At 45.4% G+C, this 22,651-nt stretch overlaps 1 protein-coding gene across 5 annotated transcripts in view; it reads left to right on the forward strand.

Annotated features, from left to right (window-relative positions):
* Positions 1 to 4,521, forward strand: part of LOC123747311 (otoferlin) — a 267,365-nt gene extending 262,844 nt beyond the window's left edge. For all 5 annotated transcript variants that reach the window (XM_069319727.1, XM_069319725.1, XM_069319728.1 and 2 more), the window contains 6 exons: positions 74 to 204; positions 561 to 748; positions 1,213 to 1,411; positions 1,980 to 2,198; positions 2,420 to 2,520; positions 3,633 to 4,521. In XM_069319727.1, the coding sequence (XP_069175828.1) occupies positions 74 to 204; positions 561 to 748; positions 1,213 to 1,411; positions 1,980 to 2,198; positions 2,420 to 2,520; positions 3,633 to 3,813 (1,019 nt within the window). In that variant the 3' untranslated portion in view covers positions 3,814 to 4,521. The remainder of the gene's footprint in view (positions 1 to 73; positions 205 to 560; positions 749 to 1,212; positions 1,412 to 1,979; positions 2,199 to 2,419; positions 2,521 to 3,632) is intronic.
* The last annotated feature ends 18,130 nt before the right edge of the window (positions 4,522 to 22,651 follow it).

A 22,651-nucleotide genomic window follows, 5' to 3' on the forward strand; every position in this document is an offset into this window, starting at 1 on the left:
TCCTATCATATGTCCTCCCACGTACTGTCATTTACACTCTTTCTCCCACATACACTATGGCACTGCATGACAGTGAGCGAGGAGCAGCTGGCCCTAGCAGTGCTACACCGCTGGGAGGAGGTGCCAAGGGTGGGAGCCCGCCTAGTGCCCGAACACATCGAAACCAGACCCCTCTACAACCCAGACAAGCCAGGCATCGAACAGGTGAGAACACTGCCCCTAACGCCACGCAGGAGAGCAACCCAGGGGGAATTAGACCAGCTGATAGCTGGCTAGCTGGCTGGCTAGGAGTGGTTGGGAGAAGCTATCTGGCCTGAATTGACGCGGCTTTGGTCCATCCTAAACCGAAACGTCAGTTTAGCCCCTTATCAAGTCGTGAACTTTCCCAATATTTGATAAGGGCAGAAACGTCAATTTCATTTAAGTGTGGGTTAGGCTATTGATTTGAACCACTAAACTGTGACTCTCTCTGCTTGCGTTTCTGATGAAATTAGTATAAATTGATTAATGCAAATAAAAAAAACTTGCTTTCTGGAGTCTCACGTTGTATGTGACTGCAGGGAAAAGTTGAGATGTGGGTGGACATGTTTCCTATGGACATGCCTCTACCTGGACCTCCACTGGATGTGACGCCGAGAAAGCCCAAGAGCTACGAGCTGCGGATCATCATCTGGAACACTGACGACGTGGTCCTCGAGGACGACGCCTTCTTCACCGGAGAGAAGATGTCCGACATCTACGTCAAGGGGTGAGTGGGCTCCGTATCTCGAGGTCCTGCTCGTTGTCGGGGGAACAGTAGCGTGTTTCAAGGTATATCTCTAGTCGCCTTCCGGTCGTAAATGTCACATCGCAGACTCTGGTACGTCATATACCGGCAATGTATGTCGGATCTATGTTGTGTATGTTATGTTATATTATGTATGTTACCCTGCTGCCTGGGTAACAGCTTCTCCCCCGAATCAACCTACCCTGGCTTTGCGCCCTAGTGAGGCCACTCCAGACCGACAACCAGAGCGCAACTCCATAGTCTCCTCAGACTGATGGATGCCTACTATGTCGGATCTAATGCCGTGACACAGTCAAGTTCCACACTCAAGTTCGACTGCTGATTCCCGTTGTATTTGACCCACCAGCTAGCATAACATTCCTTAATGTTTCTCACAGCCAGGACACCTTCCCTCACTCACACCTGCCCTCCTGTGCCTCCCGCAGATGGCTGAAGGGCCCCGAGGACACCCAGTGCACAGACATCCACTACCGCTCCCTTACCGGCGAAGGAAACTTCAACTGGAGGTTCGTCTTCCCCTTCGAATACCTGGTGGCCGAGGAGAAGATCGTCATCAGTCGCAAGGAATCGCTCTTCTCCTGGGACGAGACCGAGTGCAAGATCCCAGCCCGACTCGAGCTCCAGGTGAGGGGAGGAAGAGGGTGGTAGAGGGACAGGTTGAAAGGAGGAGGAGAAAGGAGGAGGAGAAAGGGGGTGTAGGACTTACGGGCTATTCATGCCCGTGCCACCTTTTGGGGGGGGGTTTAAGCTATTAATCACCAATCGGGTGCGGGAGGAGTGGGAGTGGGAGGGGAAGGAGAGGGAAACTTGGGACAAGAGGTTAATATGATTATGGAGCACAAAACAATTTGCTGAGTGGAATGATTTGGGAAGGGGAAAAGATGGTGGAACGAATGGTGTTAGCAACGAGAGTAGAGTGAGATCAGCGGTGAAGGAGGGTGAGAAACACCTTAGAAAAAAATGAGCTGTGGTTGAGGCAAATATGGAGAGAGAGAGAGAGAGAGAGAGAGAGAGAGAGAGAGAGAGAGAGAGAGAGAGAGAGAGAGAGAGAGAGAGAGAGAGAGAGAGAGAGAGAGAGAGAGAAATATGATAGACCACGTGGAACCGAAGAAATCACTACAAACAACCCTCTCTGTAAGTCTTGTTCTTAATTATAGTCCTCTCCCTCTAACCCCCCCCCCCCCCTCTTCAGGTGTGGGACGCGGATCACTTCTCAGCTGACGACTTCCTGGGTGCCATCACCCTGGATCTGAACCGCTTCCCGCGGGGTGCCAAGAACTCAAAGATGTGCACCCTTGACATGCTGAAGACGGACGGCACCGTGCCAATGGTCAACATCTTCAAGCAGCGCCGGGTCAAGGGCTGGTGGCCCTTCTACATCAAGCGGGAGAACGAGGAGATGGAGCTCACGGTGAGGACCCGTGACCTTATATGAACTAGATCACAGCCAACCAAATATGAACTATTTACATGGACATAATCATGTGTTTTTTTCCCCTACAAAACCACCTAAAAAATTAGCTTTCAATAATTGCATTAAAAAATACTTGTAAAATAGCAATGCCGTATGCGGCTTGCAGAGGACGATATGTCCTTGAGGATGATGTGAAGATGTATGTGTCGCCCTCACAGGGGAAGGTAGAGGCCGAGATTCACCTCCTGACCAAGGACGAGGCTGAGAAAAACCCCGCGGGACTTGGAAGGAACGAGCCAGACCCCCTGGAGAAGCCCAGGTGAGTTTACGGTAGTGGGAGTGAGGGCGTAGTGAGAAAGGAGGAAGGTTGGTGGGGGAGAGTTCTGGTAAGAGGGAGGGAGGGAAGATGGAGAGACCAGTTATAGGTGAGGAGGAAGGAAGGAGTTAAGGAAGCTCATGTGAATGGGGGTAAGAAGTAGGAGGCGAGGGGGGTAGGGAAGCCTAACATGCTAAATGTTGGGAAATAGGGCGATGGTTGGAAAAGTCCAGGTGAGAGATGGGAAGGAAGGGGAGGAGCTGGAGAAACCTGGGGTGAATACTGGGGAGGAGGGACAAAGATGGAGCAGCCCAAGTGAGAGGTAGGGAGAAGGGATGGGGGAGAGAGAGAGGGGGGGGGAGGATCAAGTAATATCGTCGTCTCTCACTGCCCCAATATAGTTCTCTATTTGTCAGTATAACTATCCAGCCGCCATTTCTCTCTCTTCACTTAACAGATTGTTCATGAATATTCTCTTATGAACTAAATCAAATAAATAAATCTATATTATATCAGCTGTTATCTTTCAGCTGTCATTCTATATCAGTTGTCCAGTATCAGCTATATACTACGTTAGTTCATTGCCTGGGTCTGAGTTCTGGTGACCTGACCTTTCCTAACCTATCCCAGCCTGACCCAACCTATCCCAGCGTGACCCAATATACCCTACCTTAACGTAACATAACCTAACCTAGTCTAACCTAGCCTATCCCAGTAGTGGCAAGCTCCAACCATACAGCTTGCCACACCTATATAGTGCAAGTTGACGCCTAGATTGTGATAGGCCGTATAGTTAGGGCAGTCTGGTAAACTGATCACCCAGCATATCTCCCAGCTGACTATAAGGGATAGCAGACGTGTGACCAGATAAGTAAACCACTTGAGAGTAAACTAAACGCACTGATATAGAGTTAATCAGAAGATAAGAATAACAGCCACAGCTAAGAGAATCTTGGCTCATACAAGGCAACTTCTTTCATTATCCTACTTTAACTCGTGTGTGAGACAAGCCACTTTTGCTACCATCAATAGTATGATAGAGCTGGATCGAATAGATCGAATTAAACGTGATACTTGTACGGTAATTCTAATGTGGGCCGTCTTGTTCTCTGCAGCCGGCCGGATGCTTCCTTTATGTGGTTCCTCAACCCCCTGAAGAGCATCAGGTACATCATCTGGCACAACTACAAGTGGGCCATCATCAAGCTCCTCGTCTTCTTCGCTCTCACCATCTTCTTCGTCCTCTTCTTCTACTCCGTGCCGGGCTTCACTGTCAAGAAGATCATCGGGGCGTAATGCTGGACAAGGATAAAGTCTTGCCTCATCCTTACCCGCTTCTTCAATCCCACCCGAACTCTCTCTCAACCTTCTCCTTCAATCCCAACAATCTCCCTCAGTCGATCAGCTACCCCCAACCCTGCCCACACCTACCCTCTCCCCAGTAGTGGGAAATGTGACACTACACAAGTATACAAGCAAAAGAACTCTACAGAACTCCTCTGTCATTTCTATGTACTACCTATTTGCACCTTGTGGGTTTATATCAAGACGAACATTCGAACTTAATTCGCGATCAAAGCTTCGGGTTCCTTTGCTCATACTGAGTGGGAAGGGAGACGAGAGGCGTAGAGCAAGCCGCTGGCTCTAAATACTTTGCCCACAACACCTTGTCTTAATACTTAGCGTTAGAGTAACCGGAAACTGCAAGAGATGAAGAAACATCTCAACGAAAGACATTCGAAATGTCATAAAGAGAATTGCTTCTTATTTTGACGTCAAGGCCGCCTCAGTGTCGCCAAGATAAACGTGGCCGGGACGTGATCATCAACTATTATGGACTAGCATTTGTCTGTGTGAATAACTGTCATCTCTGACATTCATCTGTGATACTATAACTATTTGTACATGCTTGTTCATTTACGTTTTAATATAAAGAAATGGCCCTGAATTCCGGTTACCCTTTCCCACAGTCTAGGGTTGCCACTTCCCCTGAGACCCGACCCTCTTCCAGAGCCTCTCATCATCATCATCTCTTCTCCTTGTAGCGCCTACCGTTACCTGGGACCTCCTGGTGGCTCCTGAAACCTGGTCCATCCCGGAGGCTTCTCCTGATAGTCCCCTACAGTAGGCGCTCCCTGATACTCGGTCTCTCTTGAAGGCACCTACAAATATCTTTCTTCCCTTGATTGGGCCTTCACAGTCCTTACCCGCCCTCCACCCCCTCACATCTCCAAATTCAATACACATTTCAGGAGAAAATGTCACTAATACGCAGCTGGCATTCTTCCTAACCAGCTGAGCAGATAGTATTAACCAGTCGAGCCCTACCATCCACCTGGGTAATACTTCGCATGTCGAGCGAGTACCAGTGTCGAGTATGTAGGGTAATATCGTCGACATCGACACTGAAAAATACTTACGCTCTCGTGTGTGTGTGTACTTCGAGGCTGCGCTGGGGGATTATTTTAGAACTAGTGTATACGGCTATGTTGGAAAAATATATTTTGGAGCTTATTATGTACTTGTAGTATCACAGGCTGAAGAGTGATCATGAAATATTTACTGTATACCTCGGTACACTTTGTTCCACCACCACCTCGTATATACTTTCCTTCTATACATATTCCCGTTTCATCACTTCATACACTGTAGGCTAGTTTAAATTACTTTCCCATATATATATATATATATATATATATATATATATATATATATATATGTATATATATATATATATATGTCGTACCTAGTAGCCATAACGCACTTTTCAGCCTACTATGCAAGGCCCGATTTGCCTAATAAGCCAAGTTTTCATGAATTAATTGTTTTTCGACTACCTAACCTAACTTTTTCGGCTACCTAACCTAACCTAACCTATAAAGATAGGTTAGGTTAGGTAGGGTTGGTTAGGTTCGGTCATATATCTACGTTAATTTTAACTCCAATAAAAAAAAATTGACCTCATACATAATGAAATGGGTAGCTTTATCATTTCATAAGAAAAAAATTAGAGAAAATATATTAATTCAGGAAAACTTGGCTTATTAGGCAAATCGGGCCTTTCATAGTAGGCTGAGAAGTGCGTTCTGGCTACTAGGTACGACATATATATATATATATATATATATATATATATATATATATATATATATATATATATATATATATGAGCTATGTACATATACCATACATTATATAAATAATACTTCAGAAACTAGTCCAATTACCACATAAAGATATTTTTAATGTTGCCCGTTTTCTGTTTTTGTTTATTTTTGATGTTTCTGGGGGCAATTTATTGTTGTTGTGAGTTTCAAATTAATATTTCTATACATATATCTCTTTACTCTATATTGATGTTGTAATATATTTACAACTATATGAATTATGGACCAAATATTCAATAATGTTGCCTTTACTTGTATTTAAACTTGAGCACCTCCCTAGGTAATTTGTGTGTGTGTGTGTGTACTTATCTAGTTGTGCTTGCGGGGGGTTGAGCTCTGGCTCTTTGGTCCCGCCTGTGTGTGTGTGTGTGTGTGTGTGTGTGTGTGTGTGTGTGTGTACTTATCTAGTTGTGCTTGCGGGGGGTTGAGCTCTGGCTCTTTGGTCCCACCTGTGTGTGTGTGTGTGTGTGTGTGTGTGTGTGTGTGTGTGTGTGTGTGTGTGTGTGTGTGTACTTATCTAGTTGTGCTTGCGGGGGGTTGAGCTCTGGCTCTTTGGTCTCACCTGTGTGTGTGTGTGTGTGTGTGAGAGGGAGGGTGGAAAGGGTGGGGGAATGTCAGTATACTCGCCTAAATGTGCTTGTAAGGTTGAGCGTTAGTTCTTGGCCTCGTTTTTTTTTCAAATCATTTTAGCGGTTCTGTGTAATGACATTGTTCTCTTATTTTGTCCCAAATGTAATCTAGCTGTGTGTACCAAGTTACTCTTCGCCACTTCACTTAATTCCATTTATTTATGACTATTTCACTAAAATTTTCGCCGATATCTTTTCTAAATCGACTGTATCTGTCATCTCTGCAGCCGCCTTCTGTTCTTATCTATGAGCGTTGCTTCTGTGCTTAGTTATTTCCTTTTAAAATTCAATAGGTCGTTTTCATGTTCCCCCTTATTCCTTCTCTCCTCCATTGTGGCGAGGTCCAGTCTCCCGAATCTTTCCTCATATCTCGCTCCCCTCACTACAGGCTCTAGTCTTGTTACATAAAATAGGAACCTTGTTCTTTTGTTTAGTGGTTTTCAGGTGCGAGTTTCAGGCAGAAACCCAAGAGTAGTGGTGTTGGTGGTTTAGGGACGACGACGGTCGGACGACCTGCTGCATTTCGGCTGACCGGTTTCGGGGAGTAATGAATGGGGTTGGAATCTCCCCTTAAAGTGTGTTCAGACGCCGGGCGTGTCTTATGAAGCGGAAAGCTTTGGCGAAATATCTCATATTTGGTGTCGTCGCCCCTGGCAACAACTCCGTCAAGGAGATCGTGAGCCGTGAGGTAACCGACGAGGAGATCATCTCAAGACGGTCGAGTACCGTGTTCGTAAAGCATGTTCGCCAGAAGGCACTCTGGACGTTGGTCACTTTCTCACATAATGTTTTTGCTATGCTGGTGAAGTAAGAGTTTCCTTCCCCGAATCCATGCTGGGGTTTGGAGAAGATATTAGTTTGAAGTGAGGTAGTTTCGGGTCAGTCTCTCTCTAGTAACTTGCATGTGATGCTTGTTAATGATCTTGGTCAGTGACTCAGCCACTCTTCCTTGTCCATACTAGCACTGCTGGAGCAGTTTTCCAAGAGTCTGAGAGCTCTCCCATTTCTGATCAGATGGATATTCTAGCATAGGAACTACATAGTGATTTAACTGTGTGTGTACTCACCTAGTTGAGCTTTGGCACTTTGGCCCCGCCTCTTAACTGTCAATCAAATGGTGTGTGCGCGTGTGTACTCACCTAGTTGTGCTTGTGGGGGGGTTGAGCTTTGGCTCTTTGGTCCCGTGTCTCAACTGTCAATCAGCTGATGTACAGGTTCCTGAGCCTATTGGGCTCTATCATATCTACACTTGAAACTGTGTATGGAGTCAGCCTCCACCACATCACTGCCTAATGCATTCCATCTGTTAACTACTCTGACACTGAAAAAGTTCTTTCTAACGTCCCTGTGGCTCATTTGAATACTTGGTTTCCACCTGTGCCCCCTTGTTCGAGTACCCCCGTGTTAAACAATTTATCTTTATCTACCCTATCGATTCCTCTTAGAATTTTGTAGGTAGTAATCATGTCTCCCAGAGCTCTATCTTCCAGCGACGTTGGGTTCATTTCATGCAGCCTTTGTAACTCGTGCCTCTTAGTTTTGGGACTAACCTAGTGGCATACCTTTGAACTTTTTCCAGCTTGGTCCTGTGCTTGACAAGGTACGAGTTCCATGCTGGAGCCGCATGCTCCAGGATTGGCCTTATATATGTGGTATAGAAGGTTCTAAATAATTTCTTACACAGGTTCCTGAAGGCAGTTCTGATATTAGCCAGCTTCGCATACGCCGCATATGTTATTCTTTTTATGTGGGCTTCAGAAGACATGTTTGGTGTGATATCAACTCCTAGATCTGTCTCTGTCCGTTTCATGAAGTACTTCATCTCCTATTCGGTGTCCTGTTTCTGGCCTGTTTCCACTGCCTGGTTCAATTACCTTACATTTGCTCGGGTTGAACTGTAGTAGCCATTTGTTGGACCATTCATTCAGTCTGTCCAGGTCACCTTTTAGCCTCCTATTATTTTTTGACTTAATCCACCTCATCATTTTTGCATCAGCAAAACACACACACACTGCTGTGTGTGTGTGTGTGTGTGTGTGTGTGTGTGTGTGTGTGTGTGTGTGTGTGTGTGTGTGTGTGTGTGTACCCGCGTCACTAACACCCCCATCCCCCAACCCCTATCTCTCTCTCGTGAAAAAAATATATATAGTCAAGCGACCTCTTGTTATCCTGGACCAAGAAAATCAACAAGATTAACGCCCATTTTTTTGGTATATAGTCATTACCTTCTCTAGCGTCCCTACAATTTATTTTCCGAGAGACTGTCTTGCACTGATTCACACCCCGTTGCTGGCAGATTCAGCAGAACGGGTGTCTGATTAAACTATTCTGCTCATAGTCAGCTTTGTTAGTGTTTCTTACACCCCCCCTACCCTATGAAACTTCTTTTTCTGTGGCACTAGGCCCCCCTAGTTCCCAGCCTGGCATTCTTGTGGCACTAAGGCTCAGCTCCCTCGTTCATGTCTTTCCCCCTCGAATGCATCTGAACTTTTCGAGGCCATTGGCATTAATACGTGGTCTTGATTACCTATTGCAACCCTCCTTGGTTGCATGTCAATCTAGCCAAGCAGGTACTCAAGACGTATATACTAATTAAAAGCAAACATCAAGATTGACAGTTTGCAGGGTGAAAGAGACTGTGCTTGTCTGGTGCTGAAGGTTGATGATGCAGGCACAGGTGTTTAAGTGTCTTTATAAATTAAAGTGTTGCTTCTTCATCTTCTGGCGCCTGGTTTGGTCATTATATCTCCCGCCATTTTCGATTGCAGACGATGAGTCACAATAAACACCTTCCGTTTGCTTCATTCTTTCCGTCTTCCTTCTATCCTTTGTTGCAGTCACGAGTGTGTGTGTGTGTGTGTGTGTGTGTGTGTGTGTGTGTGTGTGTGTGTGTGTGTGTGTGTGTGTGTGTGTGTGTGTGTGTGTTCATAACGTAAATACGCTCTGCTTTCTTCTTTCATTCTTTCTAACCTTCCTTGCTCCCCTTGAATGCCAGTCATCACATCTTAACTATTATATCTAAGCACCAGCTGCCTCAGGCTACTCCTTCAAGGTCGCTACACACTACCCATGTTTACGTGTGTCAGCTGTTGTAGACTAACATATGTACATATGTAGATACTCAGAGAATTGAACACATTATTAAATTAAAAATGTTAAACAATAACCGAGAAAATCCTTGTATAGCGAATTTGTTATCGAGTTTTAAAAGGATAACACTTACATTTGTTTTATTTTTTTTAAGTATAGGCTATGTTGACAGTGTCAGCCATCTTTGTTGACAGTGGCAGCCATCTTTGTTGACAGTGGCAGCCATCTTTGTTGACAGTGGCAGCCATCTTTGTTGACAGTGGCAGCCATCTTTGTTGGCTGTGGTGTTTACGGAGGTGGTGTCGAGGTGCCTGCACAATAAAACTTTGACAGATATTATAATAAATATACTGTGTATCACCCGTGTGTTTCATTTGTTCCTTCCCGGCAGCCCCAAACTCGTCCTCCTAATGGAACGTCGCATTTTGACGTATACTCTACCTAAGGCCAGCAACTGTCGAACTAGAAATTGGTAGCGGCTCGCGAAATTGACGTAACTGTCCCGTTTTCTGTTTTGGGTCCTCTGCCCGTAGGATAACGGGCACTACGACAGTTTCTTGACGTTGGGAAACATTAGGGAAAACAGGCTGGTCTATCATTTGTGTCAAAGCATAAGAGACGTACATAATACGACGACATAATTAAACCTAAGCACAACGGGGTTGCAGTTAACATCTGCAGACGAGGAGTCACAGTAACGTGGCTGAAGTATGTTGACCAGACCACACACTAGAAAGTGAAGGGGCGACGACGTTTCGGTCCGTCCTGGACCATTCTCAAGTCGATTATGAGAATGACTTGATCGACTTGATACAATCGACACAATCGACTTTAGAATGGTCTAGGACGGACCGAAACGTTGACCCTTCACTTTCTAGTGTGGGGTTTGGTCAACAGTTAACATCTGTTTATACCTCGTGGGATAGACCAAAATTGGTTTACTTCTACTGTATACTCTGACTTATGAGGTAAACAGAACAAACGAACATCAATGATTAACATCAAGAGTGACGCATTAACCTCTCAAGTTTGCAACTTGTTTCAAGTGCAGGCAAAATATTACTGTTTACACAACATCTTTAATCTGAACGTAAGAATGTTGTAAAACAAATTCATCACTACTAAAAAATAGTTTGCTTGGTATTATAGCTACTCAAAGTAGTTAGAAAATGTCCATTGCTATAATATATTGCAATTAAAAAAAAAAAAAGTATTTTATATTACAACCCTTTAAGAGACGGACCCAAAACTACTACTCAACTCCTTACACACACACACACACACACGCACACACACACACACACACACACACACACACACACACACACACACACACACACATACATTTTAAAACCAGGTATGATAGGGAAATAGGACCGGAGTCATTGCTGTAAACAACCGATGCTCGAAAGGCGGGATCCAAGAGTCAATGCTCGATCCTGCAGGCACAACTAGGTGAGTACACAGGGTACTCGCGTCTGAGTGGACAGCGTTTGCGGATCGTAGTACTAATAGTAGGCCCGGGTTAGATTCCCGGCGGATGCAAAAATAAACAGGCAAATTTTCCTTCACCCTGATACGGCTGTTCACCTACCAGTAAATTGGTACCTGGGAGTTAAACAGCTGCTACGGGCTGCTTCCTGTAGATATGGGTGTGTGTGTGTGTATTAGAGACAAAATATATGTAGTAGACATAACAGAGGAAAATATATTGGTTAGAAAGGCTGGGTCCAGGAGTTAAAAAGCTCGGTTATGCAGACACAAATAGTAAATACAAATAGTAAACACACACATCGAAGTACATTCAAACACTATGAGAGAAGAGAAAGGTTGCCTACCCTGCTGTGATGAGGTCCCTCGGGTCCCTGTATAAACAGTGGCAGCCTGTGGTGGAACAGTGTCCAGTCCTTCCACTCTTCCCAGGAGGTTTGAACCCGTGGTCACTCTCCGTGTGAGGTCGCTAAACGCTTCGTGTTAGCCAAGGAAAACAAAGAAAAATAATATTTTTCCCCTAATTTTGTGTAAATTGGTTTCAAATGGTCGCCCAGCTCTCACCCTGCTGTGAGCTGAACACGAAAACCCCTGATGTACCATGTCCTATTTCTTTCCAAGTTCGTTTTCATTTACGATTAATAGTTATTAACAAATATATTTTGCTCTTTCCTACATGATTAAATAATGCTTTCAGTCGAAGCGTAATTGTGTTTTGTAAATGTTTATTAAACCAGAGGTTTGTGTTTGTCTGTCCTGTTTACACACGCCGGGCCAACCAGAGACGCAAGATCAACATCCCCTCCCACAGTCTGATTGATCTAACCGCATACCTATCGGCGCTTACCTATCAGCGACTACGGGGGGCAGCGAGCTCCAGCTTCCTGTCCCCAGCCTCGTAGTCGCTTATATCTGGCGCGCTAATTACCTATCTGAACGTTAAAAAGTAAAATGATGAAAACGGTGAAGTCATGGACGGAATTGGCTTTCAATCACCTCTTGCTTCAGTGCATTCCACTGGCACAGGGGAACATTCCACTTGCCTTCCACCCGTAAAGCTTTTTTTTACGGTATATTGTTGCAAAATTAGCTAATTTGTTAAGCAAAAAGTGCCATTTTACGAAAATCCATGTTGATTTGGGGACAAAATTCCATTGATTTTAAGTGTTCTGTGAGCCACCATCAGGTCAGTCACTTGTAACTTACAGGGTCAGGTTGTTAGTGATAGTAAACATTCTGGATACTGGTCTGTTGTTCAGTATGCACGATTTACTCCATTCATGGGGTATTGGTACCATACTAGCCGTTTTCCAACAGTCTGGTAGCTCCCTCTTTTCCCACTGTGGTGTTCAATACTCTATAACAAGAGGTCTGCATAATCCTTCCGCCGTTCTTTTTAACATCGACGATCAGGTTTCGTGTTGGATTGCGGCATTAGTCAGTTTCCCTTGTTTTTCTCTCTACTTTTTATGGCCCCCTCTTTTATTTTTGTGACGCTTTCTGCTGAGGATACATGTTTCCTCAGGACTCCTAGAGGTTGGCACAGGTGTCAGTCCAGCTTGGAGACTTTCTGGAAAGCTTCTTTCCAGAAAGAGCTTTCTTTCTTTCTGGAAACCTTGCATACTTCCTATCATGAGGTTATCTTGCGATGATTTCGGGGCTTTTTAGTGTCCCCGCGGCCCGGTCCTCGACCAGGCCTCCACCCCCAGGAAGCAGCCCGTGACAGCTGACTAACACCCAGGTACCTATTTTACTGCTAGGTAACAGGGGCATAGGGTGAAAGAAACTCTGCCTATTGTTTCTCGCCGGCGCCTGGGATCGAACCCAGGACCACAGGATCACAAGTCCAGCGTGCTGTCCGGTCGGCCGACCGGCTCCTCATCCTGGTCATTTTCAGTACATTTTCCCTCACTTTGTGTCCTGATCACCGGGTCATTCACAGACATCTTCCTCATGCTGTAGCTATGCAACAGTTTAAACTGATCCTTGGGGGGGGTTGGTTGCTATGTCACTCGCATTAATGCACCACCACTCTCCTAATTCCTATGTAATCGTTTCTTACTCTAGTATGTGTTATAATTCCCCTTTGTTCTCTGTATTTCATTCATTTTCCTTCTCTTCTCTTTTCGTGTGCCAAAGTGATGCTTTCAAATAGTGGACTAAGGCTTTTCTTGGCTCATGTAATTGGTAGGGCCGGTAACAATCTTCTTTCAGACTCTTTGAATTTGGTTTTGATATGGTAGGTAATGGGTGTTAAAATTAATTTAAAAAAATTATATATATAACTATTTTCTATCCTTCCCTGGAATTTTAAAGCATTCTGGAATTCCATTTTGTTGTATGCTACTCTTCCACACTCTCCCTCATAACACTACACATTTATACACTAAAATGCAATGCTCGGGGAACTCTTCTATCGGTATTCACTTATTTGCGTGTACAGAATCATGCTTCAGCTCTTGAAATCCACATTTACAAATTTTGGGGAGGAGGAGGAGGTCTCTATTACCTCCTCTTCTAATTCATGATAATGTCCAATTACCCTTATGTTAAAAATATTCTCATATCTCAAGAGCTCACTTGTGTGTCTAGGTTCCAGTAATGCTCTCATTCTATTTTTGTTCATTGTAAACATTTTCTATTTTTGTCATCCAGTCAATGTTCCTTGTTCCCACAATTGTTCCTCTCTTCTCGGTGGCGATAGTGGCGATAGTTCCTCAGTGGCGATAGTTCCTCAGTGGCGACAGTACCTCAGTGGCGATAGTTCCTCAGTGGCGATAGTTCCTCAGTGGCGATAGTTCCTCAGTGGCGATAGTTCCTCAGTGGCGATAGTTCCTCAGTGGCGATAGTTCCTCAGTGGCGATAGTTCCTCAGTGGCGATAGTTCCTCAGTGGCGACAGTACCTCAGTGGCGATAGTTCCTCAGTGGCGATAGTTCCTCAGTGGCGATAGTTCCTCAGTGGCGATAGGTTCGGTTTTTTCAACGTTTTTTGCACCCCATTCCATGTAGTTCCTGCTAATTTGGAGCTTTATCTCTGCAAGTTTGCTTGTGTGCATACTAAAGTGGCCACTCCACGTAAAGGCCGCATACTCCAGGACTGGTCTCACATAGGTGGCGTTCGGTGTTCTGAATTGAGCTCTGAGCTGTCATACTGAGACTCCTTCAGGCTGTTTTGATGTTCGTTAAAAAATATATCTAATGTTTTTCCTTTGTATCTGCGCCAGTGGAATAAAACTTGACATTATATTTGCTAAGACTTGAGTGAAGGAGGTTGTTCCTCCGTGTGTACCGTCCTCTTGGTCTCTTGTCTCTCTTTACCCATTGTCTTCACCTTAGAGCTGCTGGAATATGGAGTACAGTCGATATTCCTTAGCCAGACTCTTCAGGCTTCGTCCGTCTCGACTATTATTAATTATTAATCATCTGTAAACAGTTTTATTTGCCACTGCCTCCCAGCATGTGTGTGTGAGTGTGTGTGTGTGTGTGTGTGTGTGTGTGTGTGTGTGTGTATGTGTGTGTGTGTGTGTGTGTGTGTGTGTGTGTGTGTGAGTGTGTGTGTGCCTGTGTGTGTGTGTGTGTGAGAGTGTGTGTGTAAGAGTGTGTGAGAGTGTGTGTGAGTGTGTGAGTGTGTGTGCCTGTGTGTGTGCCTGTATGTGTGCCTGTATGTGTGCCTGTGTGTGTGCCTGTATGTGTGCCTGTGTGTGTGTGTGTGTGTGTGTGTGTTATCTATCTGTACTAACCTATTTGCAATTGATGGATTGATCATCAGCCAATCAGTCTCGCCTTTCAACCTTATTGAAAGCGTATTGATCTTTGATCAAATCCTTTGTGACATGTCGCCTTGCGTAACCCGTGTGCATACAACATTAACCCCACGTGGGATTCGAACCCACAACAGTTGATCGAGGGTTAAAAGGAGGGTCAAGCAGACAAGGGGACTGAGGAAGATAAGAGAGGGGATAGACACACGAGGGGAGGGGATAGAGTGGGGGGGTAAGGCTGCAATGGAGGGAATGGGGGGGGAATGGGGGGGAGGGAAAGAGGAGGTGCCAGAGCCTCCTCTGGCACCACCTATGGCAGAAAGAGGAGGTGTCAGCGGCCCTCGCGTGCCACTTCTGAGCGAGGAGTGACCCCATCACCACTGGACAGGTATTTTCTTCCCAAAAAGCACTATGACACACTCACACACACTCACGCACACTTACACACACACACTTACACACACACACTTACACACACACACACACACACTCACTCACGCACACTCACTCACTCACACTCACTCACGCACACTCACACTATGTTCCATACACTCTCGTGAATGTCCATACACTATCAAGTTTTTTTTTCACAAACTCTCATTCTTACACACTTCATACTACACACTCTCACACTCGCACGCACTCAATACTAGTCTTTTTTACTTATCTCTGTGTTATTTTAATTAGGAGTGCTCCTTATTCAGCGCCAGAGGCTCCATTGTTACGTATATCGGAGCTCCTTCACCCTGTACTACTTGGAGCAGCGTCTAACAGCCTTTTTGATCAGACCAACCAGGAGGCTTGATCAGAGACCGGGCCGCGAGGACATTGAGCCACTTCAAGGAACCACCTCAAGGTATTGCTACCGAGACAGGAGCTGACTTCCGTGTTACTTACACAAATGTTACTACATAATACAGTGATATTACTGTGGAGCTCCTTATGTTCCGTAGACCAGTGCTCCTTACTCCAGGGATCCAATGCTTATTATCAGTGTTCCGTGAAGAGGCGTTCGTTAAATCCAGAGCCATTGACAGTGTTCCGTAAACCCTCGTTCCAGGCTCCAGTGTTCCTTAACGTCATTGCGTAAAAAATTACTCCGGATTCACTTCTCCGTAGCTCTTTGTTCCAGCGCTACTTACGCCAGTATTTTTACCTTTGTTCCGTAAAAAGCTTCCAGGAGGGGGGGGGGGTCAACTGAGCGCCGTTGTTCCTTTATCAACCCTATTCCATTTCCATCCCTCTACGGTGTTCCCGAGTTGATCGTCCGCTCATGTGTCCACTTGTCAATCAATCAATCCACACACCTCAGATAACACTAATTAGGGGGTTCCCATTGCTTGCACGTACACGGCCAGCCCACTCCCCCCCCCTCTTTCACCCTAACCCAGATCAACATACCCCCAATCCACCTTTATCCATATTGCCAGCACCACCTGAAAACTGATTAGCATATCAGGGTGCAGGTTAAGCACTCTTCCCGCGATAACGGAGCCCAATTACAACCCCTGTTATCTCCACCATGTTATCTCGGGACCTCGCGATACGTCATCACTAACCGGTATAATCTTGCAAAATTGTCGAATGGCGACCCCATGCTGTGGGAGTTCTTAATTCCCATAGGTAGAATGGGGATTAAGTTGCAACATTGCAACTCCCGAACGCCAGCTGGTGAAGTTTTGGGAGTTGCACAGTGAAGGCTCAAAAGAGTTATTATAGCCAGGAGAAAATATCGAAGCCGTATGGTAGGATCGAACTTGCGTCCCTGGACTCCTATGATACTTCAATTCAGGGACGCGGATTCAATCCCACTGTAAAGCTTCGTATTTTGTTTTAGCAAGTTGTTTACGTGGCAGATTGACAGATGCAGCACCGGTGTTAGTGAAAACAGGTATATAAGCATCGCATGTGGTGATGTTTTCAGCAGTCAACCTAAAGTGCTCCAAAGGCTAAGAAATCTTTGTAAAAGACCTCCGTACAAAGTGGTAAACATTACTATTCCCGTCTGCAAGCTTAAACACCCTCCTTCACCACTGTTCTTAACAACAAACAAATACCATAAATTAAGACCAATAAACCAAACTCAAAGGAAACTGAAGAACAGTCCTTGGGGATCGACCCAGGGTCCTGCTCCTGATATTTTCTCATACAACATCCCGTTACTGTGATCTCCTTGTGTACCCTCTTATAAATCACCAGGAACATAATCATTTAAGATGCTGTCCAAGGCCTGATCCATACGAGGCTGCTCCTAGTCTTGTTCACCCAAACTTTTTATATGCGTTTCTCAGAGCCCTGAGAGTTCGCAGCCCGGAATTTATTGATAAAGAAATAATGAAAATAATTTAAATTGGGAAGAAGTTAAAATACCCAAAACTGGTCTAAGATGTCGCCTTTGGTCAAGCAAAAAGGACGTTCTACGAAGAAGCTCCCAAATCTAAACCAGAACTAAAAAAACTCGTTGGTTATATCCTATTTTGATGGACTAGTAAAGCTTGCCCCAGCCCTGAAAAACCTTAATATTAACACAGTGTTCAAAAATGATAATGTAGTTAAGCCCATGTTAATTAAGAACTTGCCCTCGTCTGTAGCAGGTTGTATGTACTCCATCCCTTGTAATGATTGCGCACGTGTTTACATCGGCCAGACTGGTAAATCTCTTTCCTCACGTTTAAAACAACATCCATATGCTATTCATACAGCACAGCACTCTAGTGCATTGTATTTACATTAAAGTTTATACGATCATTCTATCGACTTCAGAGGGGCAAAATGTATTGTTAAAAGTAAGAGCTTCGTTGAATGAAATGTGATTGAGTCAGCTCTGATCAAACAATGTAACAACAGCCTTAATGTAATCTCAGACATGCACAAATTAGATCCCCATATAAGCTTCAATATAGCTCGTCAATACAAAATAGTACCCAATTTAACCCGTGTTTATTTATTTCCATCCGGCGGCACTTGTATATATATTATCCAGTGTTTTTGTTTTGTACAGTTATCCCTATTTGCCCCTTTCCTTCGCCTTTGTTGTCCCCCCTTTTATCCGTAGGTTTCATCCCCATTCTTGGTGGTCAGTTGACCTGTCCTGGATGGCATTAGGTCTGCCTTCCACGTTTTCTTCTTCTTCATTCTATTTTGCTCTGATGAAGGCGAGTTAAGCCGAAAACGTGTTTAGCATCCTATATTTTTCAAATAGTGTGGTATTGATCATTAATCAGCCACGCTCGGGAGAACACCCCCATTATCCCCGCTTCAATGATAAAACAGGCGAGCCATGTACACCTCAGCGAGAGTTCCCCCAAGACTCCGCCTGAGCCTGATATTATTCCCTATATTTGTTAACAATCTACTATAACGAGAGAGCACATCGCTTCATAAATTAGCTATTGATAACTATATACTTGTAGTAACTTTTGCCATTTCCCTTCGCCAGAACGACCTGCAAAACACGAGGTTGTGCAGACGAGGAGTCACAATAACGTGGCTGAAATATGTTGACAAAACTACACACTAGAAAGTGAAAGGACGACGACGTTTCGGTCTGTTCTGGACCATTCTCAAGACGATTGTGACTTGTGAATGGTCCAGGACGGCCCGAAACGTCGTCGTCCCTTCACTTTCAAGTGTGTGGTTTGGTCAACGAGGTTGTGATTTCAAATGTAAAGGAGGAACTAGAAATTTTGAAAAGTACTTGATGCCAGTTCTCAGAGACCTGGTGACCTGGTGTGGCAATGATACACCAACCTGTCCTACTACAAAGAACGTCGTTTTTCGCTCGAATGCGTTACACAAGACCAAAAATTGTCGTACTAGAAAATGGAAGCGGCTCGCGAAAGTGACGTACTGTCCAATTTTCCGTTTTGGGGTCCTCTGGTAGGTTAGAGGAGGACACTTTAAATTAAACGTTTTTTCTTGACGCTGAGAAACCTTAGGGGGACGGGCAGGATACATTGGTTGGTACGTCAGATGAAGCGCGAAGTGGGAGGCGCGAAGCAGTTGTTTATGAGGTTGATCTGTGAGGAGCAGCAGCTGAGAGATATTGAGCGTGACGAGGTAAACATACCTCATAACACCTGCCTTCCTCTTACCCTCCTTCCTGCCTTCCATACCGTGCCGTAAAATGCGCTGCACAAACAGTATAAACATCGACTAATGCTGAATAAAACGCCATATAAAGAAAACCCAAGATCGCGTCTCCCGCTCATTAATAGATAGGAATACCCCCCACGGGCCATACTCGGCCACTGTCTGCCTTCTGCTGCCCTCTAACCCATTTTCTTTCCTGCCACACAGGATGGCATCCTTCCCCACGGTAGTCCTGCGGTCCATAGTGGCTTGGAAGCGATCCGGATGCAAAGATGCTGCGGCCAAGGAGGGCGAGGAGTCCGCGTCCAGTCACCAGATGTCTGGTATACGTCAGAAGTTGATGGTAGGTGATCCCTTCTTCACGATGCTCTTCTTGGCTTCCTCTGATGACTCTGGTGCTCATCTGTACCGGTCTTTATCTCACCCATAATCTTATCCTCATAAAACATAACCAAGCTTGACTGTGTCAGCGACCTTGTCCGTGTGTCCGTGTCAGCGACCTTGTCCTTGTCCTCGTGTCCGTGTCAGCGACCTTGTCCTTGTCCTCGTGTCCGTGTCAGCGACTGAATTGTCTTTATCGAACTCGATATTCTAATTAATGGAAAGTCGACTTGATAAAGTATTAATAACTATATGTATTTTATTCTCGTGTCTATGTTTTGGTCCTCTTCAGTGCTTTCTTTTTTTAACTTTCCTCCCTCCCCCTCTCTCTCTCTCTCTCTCCCTCTCTCCCTCCCTCCCTCTCTCCCTCCCTCCCTCCCTCTCTCCCACTCTCTCCCTTGTTCTTTTCTTTGCGGCTTTCTCTACTTTTTCTGTTGCTTCTCACTAATTTCTCCAGTAGGGAAGTTGTTATACAAGAAGCGTAGCTCTTGTATAACGCTTGGGACTCGTGACGTAGCCAAGTGCTGGGCGTGCTGAGAAGCGACGTATTAACACGACGGCGCCACCAGCCGGGGGTCAACACCCCCCCGCTGGCAACACCTCCCTAACAATTACAATTAAACTCTTCACGGGTGTCCATCACTTATTTGTGAATTATTGTGTTTACTTCTGCTCGTCAGTGTTCTGTGTGTGTGTTTGTACTCACCTAGTTCTCACCTAGTTGTGTTTGCGGGGGTTGAGCTCTGGCTCTTTGGTCCCGCCTCTCAACCGTCAATCAACAGGCATACAGATTCCTAAGCCTATCGGGCTCTATCATATCTTCACTTGAAACTGTGTATGGAGTCAGCCTCCACCACATCTCTTCCTAATGCATTCCATTTGTCCACCACTCTGACACTAAAAAAGTTCTTTCTAATATCTCTGTGGCTCATTTGGGCACTCAGTTTCCACCTGTGTCCCCTTGTACGTGTTCCCCTTGTGTTAAATAGACTGTCTTTATCTACCCTATCAATTCCCTTCAGAATCTTGAATGTGGTGATCATGTCCCCCCTAACTCTTCTGTCTTCCAGCGAAGTGGGGTTTAATTCCCGTAGTCTCTCCTCGTAGCTCATACCTCTCAGCTCGGGTACTAGTCTGGTGGCAAACCTTTGAACCTTTTCCAGTTTAGTCTTATCCTTGACTAGATATGGACTCCATGCTGGGGCTGCATACTCCAGGATTGGCCTGACATATGTGGTATACAAAGTTCTGAATGATTCTTTACACAAGTTTCTGAATGCCGTTCGTATGTTGGCCAGCCTGGCATATGCCGCTGATGTTATCCGCTTGATATGTGCTGCAGGAGACAGGTCTGGCGTGATATCAACCCCCAAGTCTTTTTCCTTCTCTGACTCCTGAAGAATTTCCTCTCCCAGATGATACCTTGTATCTGGCCTCCTGCTCCCTACACCTATCTTCATTACATTACATTTGGTTGGGTTAAACTCTAACAACCATTTGTTCGACCATTCCTTCAGCTTGTCTAGGTCTTCTTGAAGCCTCAAACAGTCCTCCTCTGTTTTAATCCTTCTCATAATTTTAGCATCGTCTGCAAACATTGAGAAGCGTGTGTGTACTCACCTATTTGTGCTTGCGGGGGTTGAGCTTTGGCTCTTTGGTCCCGCCTCTCAACTGTCAATCAACTGGTGTACAGATTCCTGAGCCTACTGGGCTCTATCATACCTACATTTGAAGTGTGTGTGTGTGTGTGTGTGTGTGTGTGTGTGTGTGTGTGTGTGTGTGTGTGTGTGTGTGTGTGTGTGTGTGTGTGTAGAGGGGGGGGGAAAGGACTCGCCTAGACTCGTGTACCATCTTCACCACATTCAGTAGATCAGTGTCTTTATCACGCCTACAGTTACATCTGATATTATCGAATTGGTCCCAACAATTCTATTTACGACTCAAACTGAACAAGTTCCTCCTGCCATCTCTGTGACGCATCTGTCTCTCCAGCTTCCCACTAATAGAAGGGCAATAATATCCCAGGTGTCTCCCAGGTGCCCTTGGGATGGTTCCCAGGTGTCCCCATCCCCCAGGGTGACTCCCAGGTGCATCCTCCCACCGTTCTAGTCACTTGACAGGGTGAACACATCCTGATCAGCAAGCAGATGCACAAGACGCAGGTGCCAAGGTAAACAGAACTACGTGTTTGAGCGCGCGCATGCACACACACACACACACACACACACACACACACACACACACACACACACACACACACACACACACACACACACTCGAGCTGTACTAATGGGCCAGACGAGTGACTTCACCTGAGTCATGAGTGGAGCCACGAGTGAAATGTTTGGAGCGGAAGGCGTTAGTGTTATTGTGCAATGATGCGGGGGTGATATGAGGCAGATCGTTGGTAAACAGACGGAGTGAAGGAAGGGAGGGAGAGGAGGAAGGGGGAAGAGGGAGGGAGAGGAGGAAGGGGGAAGAGGGAGGGACGGGAAGGGAGAGAGAGAATGGAGGGAGAGAGAGAAGGATGGAAGAAGGGAGAATGACCATTTTTAGGCAAAAGACAAAATGTAGAGACTGGCAGGAGAGATAAAAGATATTAATGCAAATACTTAATTTGTTGAAGATAATGAGAGAAATGTGGAGTTTCTAGGGAGTTAAGGGGGAGAGAGAGGCGGCGTAAAGTGGTTCATACAGTACAGGTGGTAATGGTTAGTGTGCCAGCTGGGTAATGGTTGGGGGGGGGTGTTGGTTGTAGTGGTTCGGGGGGGGGGTTGTGGGTTGTAAGGGGAGAGATCATTGGTAGAGTTGCTTGTAATAATTATGGGAATATTAGTTGTAATGATAGTGGTGATGGTGATGGTGGTGGTTGTGGTGATGGTGGTGTTGATGGTGATGGTGGTGTTGATGGTGATGGTGGTATTGATGGTGATGGTGGTGTTGATGGTGATGGTGGTGTTGATGGTGATGGTGGTGTTGATGGTGATGGTGGTGTTGATGGTGATGGTGGTATTGATGGTGATGGTGGTGTTGATGGTGATGGGGGTATTGTCTGTGATGATGGAATTGTTTATAATTACGGTGATGATTGTAACTACATATGATGGTGACGGGGGGTGGCGACGGTGACGAGGCGGCAGTGTTGAGTGTTCACCATCGTTTTTGAAAGTGCGGCGTTGATTATAGTGATGACAGTGATATAATCCAATCATCCAATCCCTCTCCCTCATCCACCCCCTATTCCTGCCCCTTCCCTTAACCCCCCCCCCCTTCCCCTACCCTACCCTACCTTCTTCACCATCCTTGTCCGGTTGGAAAAAAAACTGTCATCATTTACTCCTCTCACAATCCATCCGAACTTTGACCGTCACATTAAACAATACTGTTATGGCTCCCAAACCCCGCAAACCTTAGCAAAATGCATCTCAAAAGGATGCGCACAAAATAGTGAAAATTAACAATGACGAGACGTTTTGTGCACGCGATGCTGATCCCTGGAAAGGGGAAGGGGAGGGTGAAGGGG

Source organism: Procambarus clarkii, chromosome 94 (genome assembly GCF_040958095.1).
Source record: "Procambarus clarkii isolate CNS0578487 chromosome 94, FALCON_Pclarkii_2.0, whole genome shotgun sequence".
In the NCBI taxonomy this organism is placed as follows: Eukaryota; Metazoa; Arthropoda; class Malacostraca; order Decapoda; family Cambaridae; genus Procambarus; species Procambarus clarkii.